This window comes from Drosophila mojavensis, unplaced genomic scaffold (assembly GCF_018153725.1).
Source record: "Drosophila mojavensis isolate 15081-1352.22 unplaced genomic scaffold, ASM1815372v1 contig_36, whole genome shotgun sequence".
NCBI classification, from domain to species: Eukaryota; Metazoa; Arthropoda; class Insecta; order Diptera; family Drosophilidae; genus Drosophila; species Drosophila mojavensis.
In genome coordinates, this window is record NW_025318858.1 from 12,624,676 (window position 1) to 12,645,663 (window position 20,988).

General features: G+C 35.7%; 1 protein-coding gene across 3 annotated transcripts; it reads right to left on the bottom strand.

Moving 5' to 3' along the window:
• Positions 1-226: 226 nt before the first annotated feature.
• Positions 227-20,830, bottom strand: LOC6576636 (serine/threonine-protein kinase GA29083). 3 transcript variants are annotated; one of them, XM_015165288.3, is made up of 7 exons: positions 20,742-20,830; positions 19,918-20,208; positions 2,595-3,351; positions 1,476-2,523; positions 1,152-1,297; positions 936-1,085; positions 227-873 (listed from the first exon to the last, which is right to left on the bottom strand). In XM_015165288.3, exons 3-7 carry the CDS (start codon positions 3,348-3,350, stop codon positions 592-594), a joined length of 2,382 nt encoding a protein of 793 aa, XP_015020774.1. In that variant the 5' UTR covers position 3,351; positions 19,918-20,208; positions 20,742-20,830; the 3' UTR covers positions 227-591. The 3 variants fall into 3 exon arrangements, with proteins under 3 accessions (XP_015020774.1, XP_015020772.1, XP_032584640.1); XM_015165286.3 differs by having other exon boundaries at positions 20,659-20,814; XM_032728749.2 differs by lacking the exons at positions 19,918-20,208; positions 20,742-20,830 and adding an exon at positions 3,434-3,507.
• Between the last annotated feature and the right edge of the window lie 158 nt (positions 20,831-20,988).

The window sequence follows — 20,988 nt, forward strand, 5'->3', positions numbered from 1 at the left end:
GGTGTTTGTATAAATGCGCTTATTTATTGTATGTATTTGTTTTTTGTTTGTTTTTATCGCGTTTATCGTTTACATTACAAGTGCTAGCAAATCATACATATACGTAAAACAAAGCAAAAGCATCCGAAAACATAATTAACAATTTATGAAAATATACACAACATGCATTTATTCATAATTTATAATCAATTAAAATACTAATTAAAAACACTTTAAAAGATACCAATAAAATATATGTATATGTATGTATGTATATGTACCTTCTTTTAAAAAATATATATGCGTTAAAAGAATATAAAGTAGCGAACCGTAAACGGTTTGGAAATTGGAATTTCAGAAAACTGTCCGCAACATCATTCAGCGCCGGTCACGTTATTATTCTTAAGTTCTCTAATTCAGTTGTTGCAGCTGTTGTTGTTGTTTTGTTGTTGCTATTCTTTCTTAACGGCAATGTGTGTAGTTTATGTGTTAATATGTATAAATAATAAATTAAGGCCTATAGAATAGCGCTAAATTACATAATACAAAAACTACTAAATGACGGTTTGCGGGGTGTAGCGAGACTGCTTACACACCCCAAACGGCCATGATTCATCTACTAAACTCGCCGCAACCGTTATCCTCACTGCCCATTGTCCAATAATGATCGAGGATATCTTCGCTGGTGAAACGCACATCCGGATCCGACTGCAGCATATTGGCGATTAAATCGCGCACACCATCACCGATGTCCGACCAGTAGGGATCGGGAAATTCATATACGCCCGAAATGATGGCATCAAACAGCGGCTCCTGCTGGTTATCAGGCGCAACAAAGGGCGGAAAACCGCAGAGCAATATATACAATATGATGCCAGCTGCCCAAACGTCAATCTAAGCAAAATATCCAAGCATTACAAACGTGTTCTGTTACAAGTTGCATTAGAATTATTTACCTTTAGGCCATAGCCCACTTCCAGCAATATTTCGGGCGCCACATAGGTGGGCGTGCCGCATACAGCGAACAGCGGCTCGGTTACCTCACAGGCCAAACCAAAGTCGGCCAGTTTAAGTTGCACAACATTGCCATACTCGTCTAGTTCCACCTGTCGAAATAGAGAAAGAAGCATTTATTACAAATACTGCCAGCCATATTGAATTAATTAACTTACCAGTAGATTTTCTGGCTTAATATCCCTATGCACAATGCTCATGGAATGTAAATAAGACATGGCCGAGCCCAAATGTCGGATCATAATGCGTGATTGGCTTTCCGAAAAGCGTGTGACCTGTGTGATAGCATCGAAAAGATCCCCACCTAAAAATAAAAAGAACAAAATAATTTCAATTAGCATATTTTGAGAATTAGTTCAAAATAAAGGAGAAAGCATTCCAATTAAGTGTGCTAATTCCATTCAGGTTTATACATGATTGGGAATGGAGAAGCGACGAATACTCATGGTTGTTCCTTTCTCAGTTGTCAAACCAGGACTTACCACTGACATACTCGAGGACCAGGTACATGTTTATTACTTGATCGACATCCATGATGAGCGATATGATATGCGGATGTTCGAGCTTCTTCATGACACGCACCTCGGCGTCGATGTAGTGCTCTTTGCCCTTGCACTTGCTTTTGTCAATGATCTTGAGGGCATAGGGCAGGCCCGTCTGTCGATCTTTGATCTTAAGCACAACGGCAAAGTTGCCATCGCCGATCATCTTATCCAGCGTATAATTGTCTCGTATAGCGGCGGGCAGATCGCCAATTTCAACGCCCGTTTCCTTAAGTAGCGCCGCCTGCTCGTCCTCCTGTGTGGCGGCGGATGCGCCTGCTTCGCGTGCTCGTGCCGCCTCGGCCGAATAAACCTTTTTGCTCTTCACCGGCATCTTGGGCTTGGGTCCCTTGCATGCGGTACCCGCTGTGCGTAGTGTCTTTCGTATGGCATTGATGGCCCGCTGCTCATCGGCTTCCAGCTTAAAGTCCTCGGCGGTGTTCACACGCTCAGTGCCATAGGCGAAGAACACATCCTCCGGCCCAAAGAAATCCGCCAGCGTCGCTACCGATGTGCCCGACAAGGTGAACACCTTACGTACATAGCCCGTATCCAATCGTACCACCTGAGTGATGGCGGTCAGCACATGCTCGAAGCTGGGACTGTTGCGCTTATTCAAGAGCAGCCGCATTATCTTACGCGGCTTGGTGCCGTTCCTGATCAGTGTGACGATGCGCGGATGCACCACACTATTCCGTTCGCTGAAACGTGAGCTATTCAGCGGACTGCCATTGGCGACGCCAGGTCCGCCGCCATTGGACGCCGGCGCATTGTTGCTGCCGGTGCTGCTGATTAGGGCGCCATTCTTTAGCGGCGAGGCGGGACGCTGCAGCTTGGCCAAGCGATGATTCGTGGAGCGACTGTTGTTCGCCAGCGTCAAATTGGCCAACGGCTGTGAACTGGTATTGTATTCCACCTTCTTGAAGTTCTCATTGTTGCAGGAACAAACATAGCTCTGGCCATCCTCCAGCTCATCCAATGCAGTGATCTATAGGCAGACAAATTTAATGGAATTTCAAATATATATGTATATATGTATTTTAGCAAAATTTCACTCACCTTTTTCCCGCCCATATTGTAGATGGCGCGCACTGCACCTGGTATCTTGACATTCTCCTCAAGCAGACGCGTCAGATCCTCGTAGAGGCTCTCAAAGGAACGATAGCGCTCATTGGACACGGGTATGGTGATGCCCGGATAGAAGCGATCGCCGTTGCGATAGAACTTGATGCGGTGCGCCTTGCGCGTGGGCGTGCGGCTGCTTGAGATACGTTTCTTGAACTGTGCCGCGCCAGCTGCACCAGCCGGCAGGGCGCTGCCATTCGTTGCTGCTTCACTGGCGCTGATGTTGCCGACACAATCGCCCCCTCCCCCGCCACCGCCGCCACCACCTGCCCCACCATTGCGTGCACTAGCGCCCGGTGGCGCTGAATTGGTGGACGAGGCGCCGCTAAGCGAACCATTCGATTTGCCAACGCTACCGCTGCCTGTGAGGGAGCCGTTCAGATCGCGCAGCTCAAGGAAATCCTTTTCCAGCTCCGAATTGGAGCTGGCCGGACTGTCGCAGTCACGATTCTGTTCATCAAGATGTTGTTGTTGTTGCTGTTGTTGTTGCTGTTGCTGTTGCTGCTGCTGCTTCTTGGTGAGCTGCTCGAGGATGGCGACTTCTGTTGCGGATTGCTGGGACGAAGCGGAGCCGGCATTGGCGGCGGCGCTCTTCTTGGGTGTTGTATTCGGACTGGCGCTGTTGCCGCCTTGCAGCGAGGACAACAGAGCGGCGGTGCTGTGCAGATTGTTTACCGTTTGAACTTCCATGCTATATAATCGAGAGTGAAAGAGATGGAGACAGAATTAATGATTTGTTCTCGATTTTGACAAATGCCTAAAGAGAAGCATACATTCGATCGGGTTGCTTCACTCTTGATATTGTAAATAACTCAAATACACTTTGCATCATATTTTGATTGAATTGCGTTTTCTGATTACTTCTCTTGCTGCCGATGTCTCTCTCATGTGTGCTGCAGCAAAATGTTTCACTCTCATACTCGCACTCTCCCTCTCTCTCTCTCTCTCTCTCTTTATTTCGCTAGCGACAACTATTATTGACAATTTAAAACTGCTGACGTCTCAAGCAGAAACAACAATAAACAACATTCAACATTTAACACACAACAGTGAAACACTAACAAACAGTATAAACAGAAACTCTTTGGAAAAGAAATAAATACAAGACTGAAACCGGTTTCAATGGCTCCGTTTGTTCAGACTAGAAAGTATCTGACGGATACATGCAGTACGAATAAAAACAAAAAAATGAAAAAAGAATGCCAGCTGTAATTGCGCTAATTTACGTAAATTGTTTGCAACCACATATTTTGCAGCCAAGTGCTGCTCGGTGCTGTGTCTGACTCGCTGACTTGCTGCACTAGATTCCAGTGATAACCCCACGACGTTGACCGATTTACCGTTAACAACAATAACAACAGTAACAGCAACGCGCTGACACCGCATAAACCAGGTCGAGCCACCAAATTCTAGCTGATGATTCATATCGACAGAGGCGCAACTAGCAGACACACCCAGGACATTAACTGAAGTATCTCGTGACCGAGTCCGTATCCTTATCCACATCCGTATCCGTTCCCACTAGCTGGCTTAGTTTCTAGTCTAGTAATTTTCATAATGAAATCTGTTACCACACTCCCAACTAGACCATATTTAGCATAATCCAATTAGGTTTCAGTAAATAACGCTTAAGCGTGGTCGAAGCAACATGATATTGCCTTTTAAGACTAGCTTAACTTATCTAATCATAAGTTAAGTGGTGAAACCTATTGTGAATTTAGCCCATATATTGGATTTTCTTTGTTAAGGCTATATAAATATTATTATAAATATTACTTTCGTAAAATATTTGTATGTAATTTAAAAATAGTATTGATTTATACAATATTTTTTTAAATAATAATCTTAACACTTCATTAAAACTAATATCATAAAAACTTGTAGATCGAATAAAGGAAATAAACGAAAAATTATAGTAAATGAGTTAAGATTCGTTTGATTTACTAGTTTTTATTTTATTTTATTTTTTTTAATAATATTAACTAAATATTTCTTAGTACTTTTAATTTAATTAATTTATATAAAAATTGTAAATGCCATAGCAATGGAAATCTTGGCTTACATATGAACATTTCTAAAATCGATATTTAATTGAGCTATAACAAATAGACATCATTATATGTATATATATTTATGTAGTTAAAATTTCCCCAGTGAAAAATAGACATTCATAAATGTATTTAACATTTTCCACTTAAAAAGTTTCGCCGACAGCATGAAATAAAAACCTAAGACGTAAGCCATAAAAAGTGTTATAAAAATATTCAATAAACACTTTTATCGCAATTAACTAAGTATCATTAAGTTTTATTGACCTAAAAATGTGTTTTTGTACATTTAATTATATTTCCAATTTTAAATTCTTTAAAACATAATGAAATCTAAGACTTTTATGACATTTAGTTAGGCCCTGTTCGCTGCCTGGACAACAGGTGTCGCTAGCTAGGGATCAAACGTTGGCAAAGCGGGCAATTTGATAACTAACTGTCACGCTCTATAGTTGCGAGAGCAACTCTTAACTCTTCTACTGTCAAGTTCATTTAAGCACTCAGCACTCAGCACTCACACATGCCACATTCCACATTCCGCATTCCTTATTTCACATTCCATATTCCACATTCGACATTCCATGTTTCACGTCACAGTCTGTGCAAATTATTGAAATTGTTGTCATTAAGCGATCATTGCCAATTGAATGCCTACTTTGCCTCTATCCTCCGCTCCCTTTCTCTCTCTTTTTTTGCTTCTCTTATTGTGTATGCCATCCTCGTGCATAACCGTTCAATGAGTCAGCTGTCCGCTTTCGTTTCCCTGCTCCTTTGCCTAAAGCCGTACGTGGGTTATGTCAGACCGTTGCTATGAGTATGCAGCACTGCGTCTCCCTCTCTCCCTCTCACTTAGGTAACTCTGAGCATTTGGCAACCTCTCACTCTCACTCACACACACAGTGGCAGCGGCCGCACCGCTGATTGAAGCTCGTTTATGATTTTTTATATGTACGTATGTATTTTTTTTTGTTCATCATAATTTTTATTCTTCACAGGCACGTTTCACTTAGCCATTGTCTGCCCATCGTTGCAAGCTGTCTGAATTTAAGTTTTATATGAATACCCTTTCACCAGAGCTACTATAACTTTATCATAAAGTCTGTAATGCATATCCGGGTATTTTTATTTTTCAGCCATCGAACAGAACATGGGAAAATGAAGCTCTTTCAAAATACAGCTGTCAGCTGTTTCTCTTTATGATTATTTTTTAAATGATTGTTTTCCATGTACATTTGTTTTACGTTAATCATAATTTTAGCAAAGGTTTCCGCAAGAACTTACAGTGATTTATTCAAAATTTAAATACACATATTGCAGTCCATAATTTAGTCATTTAAATAATAAATTAAAATATGTAAAAAAAAAAGGCAAATTTGTAAGCTATTTTTTATATTTAATTTTCAAGTTTAAATTAATATTTTTCAAATACAAAATATATTTTTAGGCAAACTAAATTTCTAAGAAAGTTTTTAAACAAAATAAATATATAAGTAAATTATATTTTTAAATGAATTCATCTAAAATAATAAATATATTAAGAAAAATAAGTTTAGATTAAATAAACATTTAATTTTTAAACGAAATCAATCCACGTAAAGCAGTAAATATAAAAATATAAAATACATTTGAAATATAAGCAAATTTTCTTTAAATGAATATTAAATTTTTATTAAAGCATAAATCAGTGTATTTCAGTTTCGCTGCTGGCTGTAATCTTTTCTGTTTCCACTTAGCTTTTGTTTTATACGCAAGACGTGTGTTGGTTTCTCTCCTCCAACCTCATCCACGCCTCCCCCTGGTATCTCCCACACCCCTTGGAAAGCACTTTAAGCTTGATCGACGCTCAGTTTTTGTGCTTTTCGAGGGGATTCGCGTGTCGAGCCATAAATTTGAATTACGATATTTTGTATGGTTTGTTATGGAGAGTATTTGTTGTCGTTGCTGTTGTTGCTGTGGTTTTTGCTATATTCATGTTGCCGTGACATGTTGCGGCAACATTCATGCCTGCCTGCCTGTCTGCCTTTGCATTGCCTTTCTCTCTGGCAAATGGAAATTTATGCCCAGAGTTATGACTGCTCCATTACCTCATTACCAAGCGCTATTATGACGCCACCTTTGGGCAGCCATCGTGCCGGCATATCGAGAGGCGTGCCTAGGACTGCCATAGACAGCGCCCACTTAGACGCCAAAAGGCGAATGGACAGGTAATTAACTTAATTAATGTCCAGCCAGTTGCCAATCCTCCAAGGAGCGAAGCCAATGCCATTTCACAAAGAAGTTGTCGTCATCTTTATTAGTGCGAATTGTAGAGAAATTTCATATGTTGCCGCTGCTCTTTCTATTTGTATTTGTATTTGTTTGGCCTAATGGCGCAGATTTTGCCAATATGCTTGCCAAGTGGGTCAGAACTGCTGGCCAAGCAAGTGCAACGGTTCCCAAGTTCCATTGAGCATGACATTTGGCATTTTGTTTGGCTGTTGCTCAGACGACGACGGCGACGCCGATGAAATCAAAAAACCATTTGACCTTTTTTTCTCTCTCCCTCACTCTCTCTCTCTCTCTCTCTCATGCTCGTAGCCCAAATAGAAATACAAACCAAAATGGAAGCCAAACGATGACATTTGCGAATGCAATGGAAAAGCTATGACAGACCCAATGTCACCTACATTAGGGGTATGCACGCAATGAGCCATAAAAAAATAAAATAAAACACCTTAATGCATTGTGTAAACTTAAGTTATGCAAAGACCTTCAAGCTGAGGAGATGAGATGCAGAGGGGGATAGAGAGAAGGAGAGGGAGAGAGAAAAGAGATCGAGCGCTAACAATTGTGGGAACGCATTCAAGTCAAGATAATCGTAAAGAGAAACAATTTTTCACACTTTCTGTTAAATGGAGAACTAAATACTTCTTACAATCAACTTGAGCGAAGTTTTCGAAATCTTCAACTAAATAGTTATAAGCCGCTTAATTACCTGCCAACAATTAACTTTTTATCAGCTTTAATTGAAAACTTTCATTGAAAAACCTCAGATTGTTATCGGATCGTTTAACATTTGTATTTTTTGAGTGCTGTCAGTAGAGATAGATAAAATAGAGAGCGAGAAACACAGAGAATGGCGTAGAGTTTCTAAAAGAATAATTACATTAATGTATATACAAATTTAGGATGTGTCGTCGTTTGTACGAGAATTTTTTTAGTTAAAAAGTTTTCTATAAAAATTGATAAGGTGACGAAGGAAGGAACTGTAATCTATGTTAAATATCATTAAATTTATTTAGCAATTATTCCTCTATAAAAAATCAAATGGAATACTTCAAAGATCATAGATAATTCTTCGAAAAGCTAATTAGTTCAGGTTTAATTTTTGATTGCTTACTTACTTATTTAAAGTGCGAATTTCTATTTGCACTTTACCTTCCGGACCGTTCTCTTAGTTTATTTTTAATGATATTTGTCTAATAAAAAATTTGCGATAAATTTCCAAGAAAAAGTATATTAGCTTGACAATGACAAAGTGGAGCGAATATATGTAGGTGATATTGTTGGGTGCGATTGGCTAGGATATACCCTGTAGTTGTAATTAAGTGCGATGTGCAGCGTTCCATGAATCACTGAGAAGACATCACGATATAGATATACATCTATATCTATATCTATACCTATATCTATATCTATATCTATATCTATATCTATATCTATATCTATATCTATATCTATATCTATATCTATATCTATATCTATATCTATATCTATATCTATATCTATATCTATATCTATATCTATATCTATATCTATATCTATATCTATATCTATACCAATCTACCTCTTCGCCATTCTTATATCAAACCACTGAAAACATCCATTACAATGTTTACATATCCAACCTCCCAGCCAAGATACCCAACGTCATTTAGAATATGTAAATTATTATATTGTCAATAACCTATTGCATGAACATCCCTGTGTCTATATATATATAATGAAATAATAACTAGAATCGTTACTACGTCAAACTAAAAATCGATAAGCTGCCGGGCCCAGGAAAATATATGCGTTGGCGACGATTGCTCTTCTCGTTATTGTCGCTTCTGTTGTTGTTGTTGTTGCTATTGTTATTGGTCTTGTCATATCAGTTGCCCACGCAGACAACACCAACACAAAGCGAACCCAGAGAGACACTTCGGAGCGAATCTAGCCAATTGAAGCAGCGCCCATTGAACCCAGACGAAGCCAATAAGAAAAAAAAATTGCATTTATAATTAAATTTCACTTGATTACGGAATAAAAAATATAATTTGAAACGCCTTAAATGGTGGGCAATATTATAATAGTGGGCACATGTGCCAAAAATAGTAAGCGAACGGTAGAACACGTGCGAGCAGAGACATAGCGACAGAGAGAGAGAGAGAGAGGGAGAGGCAGAAGTTGGGCCAGGGGCAAGTTTGGCCGTTGAACAGGTGCGCCTAAAGCAACGCCTTGTCTTCGGTTGTTGCACCCGAAAAAAGAAACGAAAAGCTAAGCAAAATAAAAAAAAAATAATAATATAATAAAAAAAAAAGCAGCAGCACACACACAGAGACAATTGACTAAGAGAGTCACTAGAGCTGAGTTTTTGTTGTTGTTGCAAAATTCATAGTTCATAAAAGTTGTTTAATTAAGGTTTACACGCACTCAAGCGTCAAATTAATGGGCCACGAGCAAGAGGAAAATAAGAATAAAAGTAAACAAAACGCAACCGGAAAAAAGAAAATGCCACGCAATCGAAATATACCACAAAATTATAATGTAACATTATTATTATTATTAATATTATTATTACAAGAAGCCTAAATAAAAGAATCGATATTTTTGCATATACAAAAGTTGGGTGAAATTCGACTCTTTCCAGTTTACAACTGATGAAAAAAAAGTTACAGAAAAAAATATCAAAAAAATCAAATTAAAAGTAATTAGGGTAATTAGAGTTTATCAAGCTTCTTGCTGCAGCTGGGCTTCATATAAATATAATAATATATATTACATAATATATTTGCATTATATAACATTTTTATATAAAGAAACTATTATAAAATTTGTAAACTATTTAATATATTATTCACAGAATTTTTATAAAAAGAAATCAATATAAAATTTTAAAACTATTTAATGTATTATACAAAAAAAAAATTTATATTTTTTTCAAATTACGTTACTTTTAGTAAAAATTGTTGTTTACAAATATAAACAAAATATTGAATTGTCAAATTACTTGATTCTTACTAAGAATTTTTATTTACATATATAAATAAAATATTGCTAGAATTATATTATAATCTATCACTTCATAATAAAATATTTTTTATTCTTATATTTTATAAAATATATCATGAAATATTTTATTATAATAATCAATAATATATAAGAAAAATATTATTATATATACTACTTTATCTATAATAATACTTTTGCTTAAATATTATTATATATAATTGTAATATTTACTTTCCCAAATGCAAGAGTAGTGGAAACAGCAATCAAAATTATTACACCGATATATTCCAGAATTTCAGTTACGTCACGTAACACAAGTAACGCACATCATTACGTATTTTAAATCTGTCTCTCGATTGATATTTGAATAACTTTTAAATAGTTAATTTAATAAACATTTTTATTTTATTGCTTTTAATTGAAATACAGCTTTATGAATATAAACAACTGCAGCAACAATAATAAAAAAAATCTATTCATATATCAATGCCCATTGACAGCTATGATTAACTGGCAATACTTGACAATTGAATCACATTTATGAACAAAGCAATAAAACAAAAAAGAAAAGGAAACGAAAATAAAAATAGTTATTTTGATCATTGGTTCTTCAAGGGAAACGAATATTAAAGATGCTATTCAGACGGTTATTGAATTAATTTTACGTTGAGCTAATTGAATGACGTTTATAAATTTATAGTTTTCTTTTTAAATACTTTTTTGTTTAGTTCAGAGCATCCGAATAAAAGTACTTTTAAAGTAAGGTAGGTGATTCAGTTAACAATGAGAATTGAAATGGATTCGGCACTAATTCTTGAGCCTAAACATGATTCAGTTAAGATGTGAAGTAAAGGAATTTGGAATGTACAATCTTTGGATTTTAGCTAACGGTTTTACTTAAGGGAAATTAATATATTTATAAAGAACATTTTTATTTTTAGAAAATGCAATTTCAAATATTTTCTGGACTTAAATCTTGATAAATATTTAGTAAGAATAAAAGAAATATATTTCTAGGTTTCAGATCAAGTTCAATTCTATTCCGCATTAAATGTAAATAATTCATTTATTTTCTACTTGCTTTTTATTATGTTCTGTTTTCTACAAACTTAAACGAATGAATCAATTGGAAAAGCTAGTTGAAAACAAGGCACGTAAATAAAAGAAAATAATATATAAATATAAATGTACTGTGCGCTGTTCCATTGAAAAAGCACACAGGACTGAGCCGAAGCGAAAATACGCTGGAGCAGTGTTTTGGGCTCAGGTAATTTGGTTGGCTATAAAAAATTGGGCACTGGTAGATTGTTGAGAAAGCCGCAAACGTGTTTAGTATGCTGATTAGGCCAGCAAAACGAAACGAAACGAAAAGCTTGTGCCCATTAGCAGGCAGCCCAGCGGCGGAAGCGGTGGCAAAGGCGTTTACAACGTGACAGTTGCCCTTGGCAATGGCGGACTGGAGGGCGTAAGAGATACGCGCAGACAACCCGACAGTTGCGACAGCTGGCTGGGATGTGAAGGGGCGGAAGAAGCAGCAACAGCAGCCAGCAGGCGGCATCTAGGGAATGCGTTTCTGGAATCCAACTCCCCAAATACGGCATGTGTTCAAGTGGCGTCGACACTTCAACTTCGGCATTTAAATGCGGAACTGGGCACAAAGGAAGTAATCCGGCGCATAGAGACGCACAACAAACACACAGACACAAAACACACAGACATTTGGGCATAGCATTCAGTATCCAGTATCCAGCTGCCAAGATGTGCCAAGATTTATGTACGTACTTTGCTCAGGCAAGTCTTATGGAGAAATAACAACAGCAGCAGCAACCCTCGCTCTGTCTGGTTGCTGACTTAAGGGCCAAGGGTTAAAAGCCGCACACAAAAAACACAAACATCAACACACACACCAATACACACAAACACACACAAACATACACTTACAAACATTACACTTACGTCTGCATAAAGAAAGGCAGACAAAGCTAAAGTGCATGCAGACAGCGCTAAAGTGCATGCACACGCATGCACACACACACATACATACACATGTACACACACACAGACAGGGATGAAACAATGTATCTATTAATATGCCCTGCTCATTAGTTTCCATACTGTGGAACAAGTGCAAGCTTGTCAATTTGCATTTCAGCATATTTGAATTGGCTTATGAATAAATATTTTTTTTCCCATATATATTTATATAAATATTTTCTTTTTAATACTTATAGTTAAAGTATATTTAAAATAATATTTCTTGATAATTAGTTTATTATTTTATATTTATTAAATTATTGTTTCAGTTATTTTATTATTAAAAATTTATTTATATATTATATGCTTTATAAGCATTTATAATTATGAATTATTGATATTTAAAAAAAAAAGTAATTTTTTTTAAATTTTACTTTTATATATCATAAAATATATGAGTAAATATTCCGACTTATTAATACATATTAATAATGAATAAATTACATTATTTTTTATTTTTATTCTTTTTTTGGTATTTTATTTTATAATTTTTATACCCTGAACCCATTTTCAATGGGAAATCAGGGTATAATGGTTTTGTTGAAATGTATGTAACAGGGAGAAGGAGGCGTGGCAGACCCCACAAAGTATATATATTCTTGATCAGGGTGACGAGCTGAGTTGATTTGGCCCTGTCCGTCTGTCTGTCCGTCTGTCCGTCTGTCCGTATGTATGAACGCGTCGATTTCAGAAGATATAAGAGCTAGAGACTTCAAATTTTTTTTTAAATGTCCGTAATTACAGCGCGCATATCAAGTTTATCATTAAAAATCGATAACTCATCTCGATCTTTTTTTATCGATAAAAAACCTTATCGAAACCCAGTTATAAAATTATATCTTCTACACCTTTATTGCTAGAGTCTCCAAATTTTTAATGTATGCTTATATGCAATTTATACAATTTCGGTTTTTGTTAAAATTTACCCCCCACCTCTAAATTCACCCCCTCACCCTCACTTTTGTAAAAAGCGTATTTCAAATACTAGAGACTTGTGCTTTGGCAATTACATGCATATTCATGTTATAATCATAATCTAAAAGTTTCACGAAGATCGTACGTCCATAAAAAAAGTTATTAAACAATTAAGTTCTCATAGTAAGCGCACACTGCAGCCCATGCGTGTTTATGCGTGGTTGCTTGTGTGTGTATGTGTTTGTGTATGTGTGTGTGTATGTGTGTGTGTATGCGTTTGTGTATGTATGCGTGTGTGTGTGTATGTGTGTCTGTATGCGTGTGTGTGTATGTATGCCTGTGTGTGCGTACGTGCGTGTGTGTGTGCGTGTTTCTTGTGTAAGCTGAAAGTCGCGAAAAAGTATTGAAATATCTATTGCTCCAAGGGTTCAGGGGATCTCGTAGTCGAGCAGTCTCGACTAGAGCTTTCTTACTTGTTTTATATACAGTTTAATATCTTCTTTCTTTTATTTTCTTTAAATACTAAGTTTTTTTTTTTTTTAAATTTTCTTTTATCAATAATTCCTTTTTTTTTTATTATTCTATATATATATCTAAATTGTTAAGTTATATATTTATCATACTGAGAATATAATTTGTTGGTATATTTAAAAAATTCGAAAATTATTTTAGCAAAAAATGAGAATAAATAAAAAAAATGTATATATGTGATTGATTGATTACCATTGATTAAAAAAAAAAAAAACACGCACACACACAAAGAAAGGCGATAGGATGCATAGCAAAATGTAATTGAATATTAATAAATCCATGAGGAATTCTCAACTATAAATAATTGAAAGTTGCCGCTCTTAAAGTTCATTCAATATTAATTCTGCTCTCGAAATGCACATTTTACATTGCCTGCTGCCGCTCATGCCCATGTAAAACCATGTTAAGGAAAAGTAAAAGTTCAACTTTGACGGCCACCGCCCTCAAATCGCAACAATGGACGAACAAATGTTTGCACTTTAGATGGCGAAGTGGGTGTCGGCTTGTGGCTCCCTCTGGGTGCGCCTGGCTGCCATGTGACAGTTTTCACTGGGCTCTACACACAAAAACCACTTGCCATGTCGCCTACAATATTGCAACAGCAACAACAACAACAACAACAACAACAAATGCAACTGCAACAACCAACGCAATTCACGCAACTTGCAAGTTTTCTGCACGGCGCTGACTGCATAAATGTCCTTGAACTTTGAATCAAGTTGTTAAGCCGGTTTCTTGGTCTTCTTTTTCTTTTTTGTGCTCTTATTTGAGCTGTTTTTCCTCTTTTCACAGCGTCGATGATTTATATATTTTCCCAGGCTTTAAAACTAATTTGATCAAAAGTTGTTTATAGAAACTAATTTTTTTTTTTTTTTTTTTTTATTTACATATTTTTCTAATTTTATATATTTATAGTGAGTTCTGATCGCATTATACCGAATAGTTGCTGGCAGTTATGTAGTTTACAGACATCTTCAAATTATTAACAGTGGTGCTTTTTAAAAGTGCTAATAAATAAATAAGATCATAATGTTATAGTTAAAATAGAACCTCTATAATCAAAATATTACTATCAGTTTGATTTGTTATCATTAGAGCCGACGTTTTTTGTAAATATATAACATTATGTCATAGCAAATCTTAGTTTCAATTATAACCTATACAGCCGAAATGTTCCTAACAGATATGTTAATGCTAACATCATTCATAATAAATGTTGCTAACAGTTATAAATGTTAACTTTTACAGTGACATATGCCATATATAGAAACACATAACCATACACATGTATATATGTACACACTCTATTTAGATGCAAATGAAAATGTTGCTGACAAGTGTGATTGTTGCTGATGCATGTTGCGCATGTTAAGCGGGTTAAACGTAAAAGAAACTATGCTAAATAGCCATAAAAGGCAATTTACAAAAAAGTGCGTGCCTCTTCGCCATCTGCACATTGATATTCATTGCCATTTCTTGAAGTTGTTCTGTGTCGCTGCTGTTGGTTGTTGTTGTTATTGTTGTTGTTGCTTTCGTGACCTATTAAACAAATGAAAATCGATTTGGCTGCTTTCATGTTTAATTCATTAGCCAACCAAATGTGCACAGCAAATGAATTCATTTCCAGTTCCCAATTCCCTAATTCCCCAATTCCCTATTCTCAATTCCCAATTCGCGCAGTTCCATGTTTGTTTGTTTTTAGTTTCGGCGCAAGGTCGTCAAATACTGGCAAATAATGTTGTTTAGTTGAGTAGAATATCTCAATGCAAATTAAAATAAATAATCATATTTATTGTTAAACGAGCGTGTGTGTGTGTGTGCTTTAAGATAAGAGAACAAAGCATGATGCCGGTAAAGAAGCTAAGGAAAACGGAAGCAGTATGAGTCGCACTGGTAGAGTGAGCAAGAGAGAGGGAGAGGCAGAGGCAGAGGGAGATTGCTGCAAGTGGAATAACAGCTGTGTGCCTCTCTATTTAACATTTAATTATTGAGCGAAAAAACAGAAACGCATGTGTGTTGTGTGTATAAAGCTCATTCCTCTCGCTCACTCACACACTCTTTCCAGTGAATTCTTTTATCCGCGAATATATGTATATAAATATATAATATTATACATTGATATATTTGTATTTTAGGTATTATTGTATATTATTATATTTTATAAATTATATTTTTTTTATTATATGTATATGCAATTATTATTTTATCATACATTTTTATCAAATATAAACAAGCACACTTACTGCAGTGAAGATTATATTAAATATATAATATTTGGTTGAATAAATATTTTGTTATGCATAGGTAAACATAGATAAATTATAATCTAACAAAATAAATATCATTTTAATCGCTATAAATATCAGATATCAGTTAATGAATGCTATGATTATAAATAAAGATAAAAGAAAAGAAATTTGCAAAGCAATATTAGACATAATTTAAGTGCTTAACGTGATGAAACAAATTGATATCAAATTTAAAAGCTGAATTTTTCAATCTCAATTTCAATATATGTATAAATTAATCAATAAGACATAATATGTCATTCTTACACAAGAAGCCTCGGAAGGTGGTTATTGGTCACTCTTATGGAGAGCTAAGTCTTTCTAGATCTAATGTATTCTAATGTAGAAGAAAGGAAAAGTTCCAAATTAAATTAAGTGAGTGTAGATATCAAATACAAAATTAGGCTAATGTAGCGCATTTATTATATGAAAAGATTTATTATATAAAATAGATTAATTAAAATTTCGCAAAAGTATATATACAACATAAAAACTTTAAGAAAGGGAATCATAAAAGAAAACCCAAATTATTTGTATATAAACAAAGTAAGCTTTTACTACACCTAGAAAGTAGTTTGTTATTCCAGTAGTTAAGTTTATTGATCCAAACAAAGAAACTTTTTCTAATTAACCTAAGTCACCGAGCGGAACTTGTTGGTGCTAACAGTGCAACCTGTTATCAATATTTACTAACACCAGCTAAATAAACACAAAATAACTAAAGAAAAATCACTTCGACACTGTTTAATGAAATGAATGGAAAACGCGATAAGAGATGTATTTTTGTAAAGAAACAAAAACAATAACAACAACACAAAACAGTAGCTCACTTTAATGGGTAATTCCTATGCCGAATTCTTTTGGAATTTCTAATTTAGTCAAGCTCAACGCAGCGCAGCTCAGCTCAGCTCCAATCAGATTTGCATGCCCATTCAACTTTCTTTGTCTGGTAAAACTTTCGAAGCACAACAGAGAAATTCAAATATACTAAATTGTGCGATAGTCGCCTCGAGGTGCTATCAAAAATTTGCAACTTGGTAACCTAACAACAACAACAACAGAAAAACTAATAAAATTAAAATAAAGCAATGGGTTTAATTAAAGCACAGATGAAATAAAATCAAAAGCCCAAATACAGTGAAAGTTAACTCGGGCCACATATTCGAGTGTTCACTGTAACATGAACATTACACCAAAAGAAAAGCAAAAAGCTGTTTTTAACAGCCTGTTATGCATACACTGAAAGAAAGTAAAGTTCTACAAATTGAAAAGTCTGTTAATTTTTAGACGTATTGTAAGATGAGCAAAATTATTGCCTTTGTTGAAATATTTAGGTTAAGTCTTAAGACAAGCTACATTTTTGTTAACTATTAATTTCTATTCAAAATATTATTATATTTGTTATAATAATATAAATATATATTATATTTTTACATCTTAATTAATAAGCATATAATATGGATTTCGTTTCCTCTATACAGAACTGCCTTCAATTTATCTCCAAGTGTAATTGCATACAGTAAAAAATGAAAACCGTTGCAACTCATTGAAATTTGAAGCACTTTGGGGCTGTAAACAAAGAGTCTGCAAAAAGGAGCAGTTTCAAGTGTGGGGAGCAAGAAAAGAAAACAAAATAACAAAACTTGCCGTTAAAAGCCAAAAAACAATCAATGCTAAAAAGTCGCGTCACTTTTGCATTGTTTATGGCTTTGTGATTCCACTTGTTTTGGCTTTTGATACTCGCTTTTAATGCACAGCTGAAGTGCGCGGCAAGCTAAATGCTTTGTCATAGTTTTTGGTGTACACACATGCATATGTTTACACATAATATATATGTTTGATAAAGGAGCGCCGTATTCGGTTAAGGTTTGGCGACAGCCATTGAACTGCCTGCTGCGGTCAGTGACGTCATGCGGTCTGTTGAGTGCTGCAAAAGCTTTGTTCTTTTCAGTATATTGCTAGCAACTCCTCGAAATGTTTAGCAACACAAGCTTCCTATGCCGCTCAGCAACACTTAAAAGTACTGCTGTTAAATTTCAACAGTTAAATAACATTACAGCTACAATTGAGAATCTGAGATCCTCTAACTCTGTTTTCTAGAAAATCAATAAAGTTGACTCTATTTACATATAAATGTAAAACAATAATAAGCTACATTTAGTTGCAATAACGTTTCGCGATATCTATGTATGTACATAAATAGGCACAAACATATATAATCATATAATGTACTCCCACTTGCCAAGTGCATTTGTGGCTCGACTTGATATTGCTCATTTCTTATCACCCACACAGACAGACTAACATAACCACACACACACTTGCATGGCATGTCACATTTTACTAGACTGTCTGGTAATCTGATCTCGATGTCTCGTCGTCATCGTCAGCTGCTTTAAGCTTGGCATAAGAAAATAAACAGTTAGCTAATTTTTCACAGTATTATCACAGTATTATTATGAATGGCATCTGTTATTTAACACGCCAGAGGACCGCAAAGCCACAAGCTGCAATTAAATAGCATATGTATGCCTACTACATGTTGCCAGCTGATCGCCATAATCGTGAATAGATACATGTGCGTGTTGCTGGCAAGCTGCCAATTTCGGCCTGCCGTCGAATGACGTCACAGCCGGCGTGTGAGCAACGTGGGTGTTTTATAAGCAATTATGTGTATTTTATTTTCATTTCTTTTTCGGCTTATTGTATATTTTGTTTATTTTGTTTTTGTTAATTTTTTTTTTTTTTTTTTTTTTTTTGATTGCTTTTCACTTTTCGCAATCGGTGCGCTGTCATTTTTAATTGACTGTTTGGATTATTTTGGGGCTGCGTGCGTGGCACGTCATGGATATTGGCCAATTGGCGGCGGCTATCTTATGCCATTTATCTCTTTCAATGGGCTCGCTAAGTGAAAGTTTTTGTTGCTGTTGTTTGTTTATTTGTGGGAAAAGTTCATTGGCAGCGCCAAAAAGATGCTGGGCTGCAACAATGTTGCCAAGCAGCTGTCATGTTGCTAGCACTCATGTATTCTAAGCGAATGGCGACAGACAACAAAAGGCAAACGGCAATAAGCGCGCTAACCGTTATGAATCATCAGTCACACACACACACACACACACACCTTTGTGGAGAACTTTCAAAATGTACAGTAAAGCACACTAAGCGAAGAATTCATTAACTTGTGCTGTATGTGTAATTAGAAGATAGGCAAAAAGCCGAAAAGCAAAAAAAAAAAAACAACAACAAGCGCGAAGAGCGCACGAAACAGAATATTAGAGAGCGGGCTGAGTTTATTTTTTTTTCTCATTTTTTTCCCTATTTTTTTGGGGATAGGCAATGGAAAGAGCAACGGAATAATAAATGTGTCGAATGTTTACTTGTGGTAAGTGGCGCAAAAAATATTTATAAGTAATACGCTTTGCAAATAAGATAGCTTAAATAAATTATTAATATTTGGCGTTATTTTTCGCTTTATGTTGTTATGGCGAAAACAAGTTAGTTACCAAAAACGAGTATTTGTTGAAATTTGGACATGCGACATTGTTAAATATAATAATGGAATTCCATCTATTGATTCTGAACTCTAATAGAGGTCGATTGGTAGGTAGGTACGAATTGATTCTTAAATTTATAAAAATTTGTGATATTTCTCCCAAGAAAAACATTTATTTTATCCTTTATAAAGATAATTTTCAGTTATCGACAATACATTGTAATATTATAAAAACACAAATTTAAAAAATTAACATGATTTTTTTCTAAATTTAATTTTAATATATTTATAAATATTTATAACATTTGTTTACATATGTTTACAGCTCTTTATGAGAAACATGTCCTAATTGTCCAAATGGACAGATGGAAAATAATACATATATGTATATATAATGTATATATATATAGCTCGATTCCCATTCTCTTTTTTCGAGAATTTTTGAATTGCTGACTCCTCAATGTGACACACTGACTTGAACTACGCAACTTCAGCTGTTATTATCAGAGAATTCGGCTTATCTTTTATATACTTGCACAAACTCAAACAAACACGCACACAAACATACACTTACACACAAACACGCGCACACATTCGCACACTCAATCAACGCAACATTTGTTGTTTTGCTGCACAGAAATGTCAAAAGTCGCAATATTTCATATGCATTCATTTTGTGTATGGCAGGGCCTTACCTTTTCTTATTTTATGTTGTTTTTTCGTAACAACGTAGACGGCGATGGTAAATCCGTTAAGCCAGCAAGGCAGTTTTCGTTGTCTTATTGCTTTCTTATTATATGTTTTTCGGCTAGTTATTTCCACATCTGCAGGCAGAAACAGAGTTGCGCTCTCGTTGTGGTTAGTGTCGTTGTTATTGCCGCTTCTGCTTTACTCTTTCTACACACTCACTTACACACATTCACACACGTTCGGACACACACACAAGCTCGCATACAAGCGCAACTTGCGATTTTGTTGGCCTTTAGCTAGAAACACAAAAGAGAAAGAACATGCAATATTGCAATAACAATACTGGCAACTTTTGCAATGCTTTTATTTCACTGTATTTAATCCCGTCTTTCTTTGCATTTCACTTTGGATGTGCTTCGGTCGCCGTTGTCGTTGCCGCTACCGCCTAGTGTCACGCCCACCTCACATAAGCACACCAGAGATGAGCGATTTGGTATATATATGTATGTATGTGTGTACCTGTGACTTTTCGCAACGTATGTTGAGAATTGAAAGTAAAAGGCTTTCAGTCAGCGTCACATGATATCTCTGCCTTCCTACAGATGCGTAAAGGTGTAGTCACAGGAACAGTTGACACAGTGACTTTTTAAAGTCACGGAATCGCTCATCTCTAGTGGCCACTGCAAATAGCTTGGCTATTTCGTCTGCAATGTTGCCTAAAACTAATTGCACCGCGAAACAAATACTTGTCAGAATCGATGCAGCCGCTATTCATAAAACTAATGTTTTTCACATTTAATTTATATATTTGATTAAATGCCACAATTACTGGGATTAAATGCACCGCTTAGACAACCGTGCGCAACACAGAGAACCCGACCAGACTGCCGCGTGTGACTGCATGCATCAACTGCTAAAATCCACAAGTCGCAGTGTGGCCGTACACGCAGTCGATAAGTCTATTCGATAGGAATACAAACACGCTTACGATATTATTACATAGAGCATCTTGCGCATTTAACTAACATTTAAGCGCCAAATTCAAACTTTGTAATTTTCCTTAAACAGTTTATTTT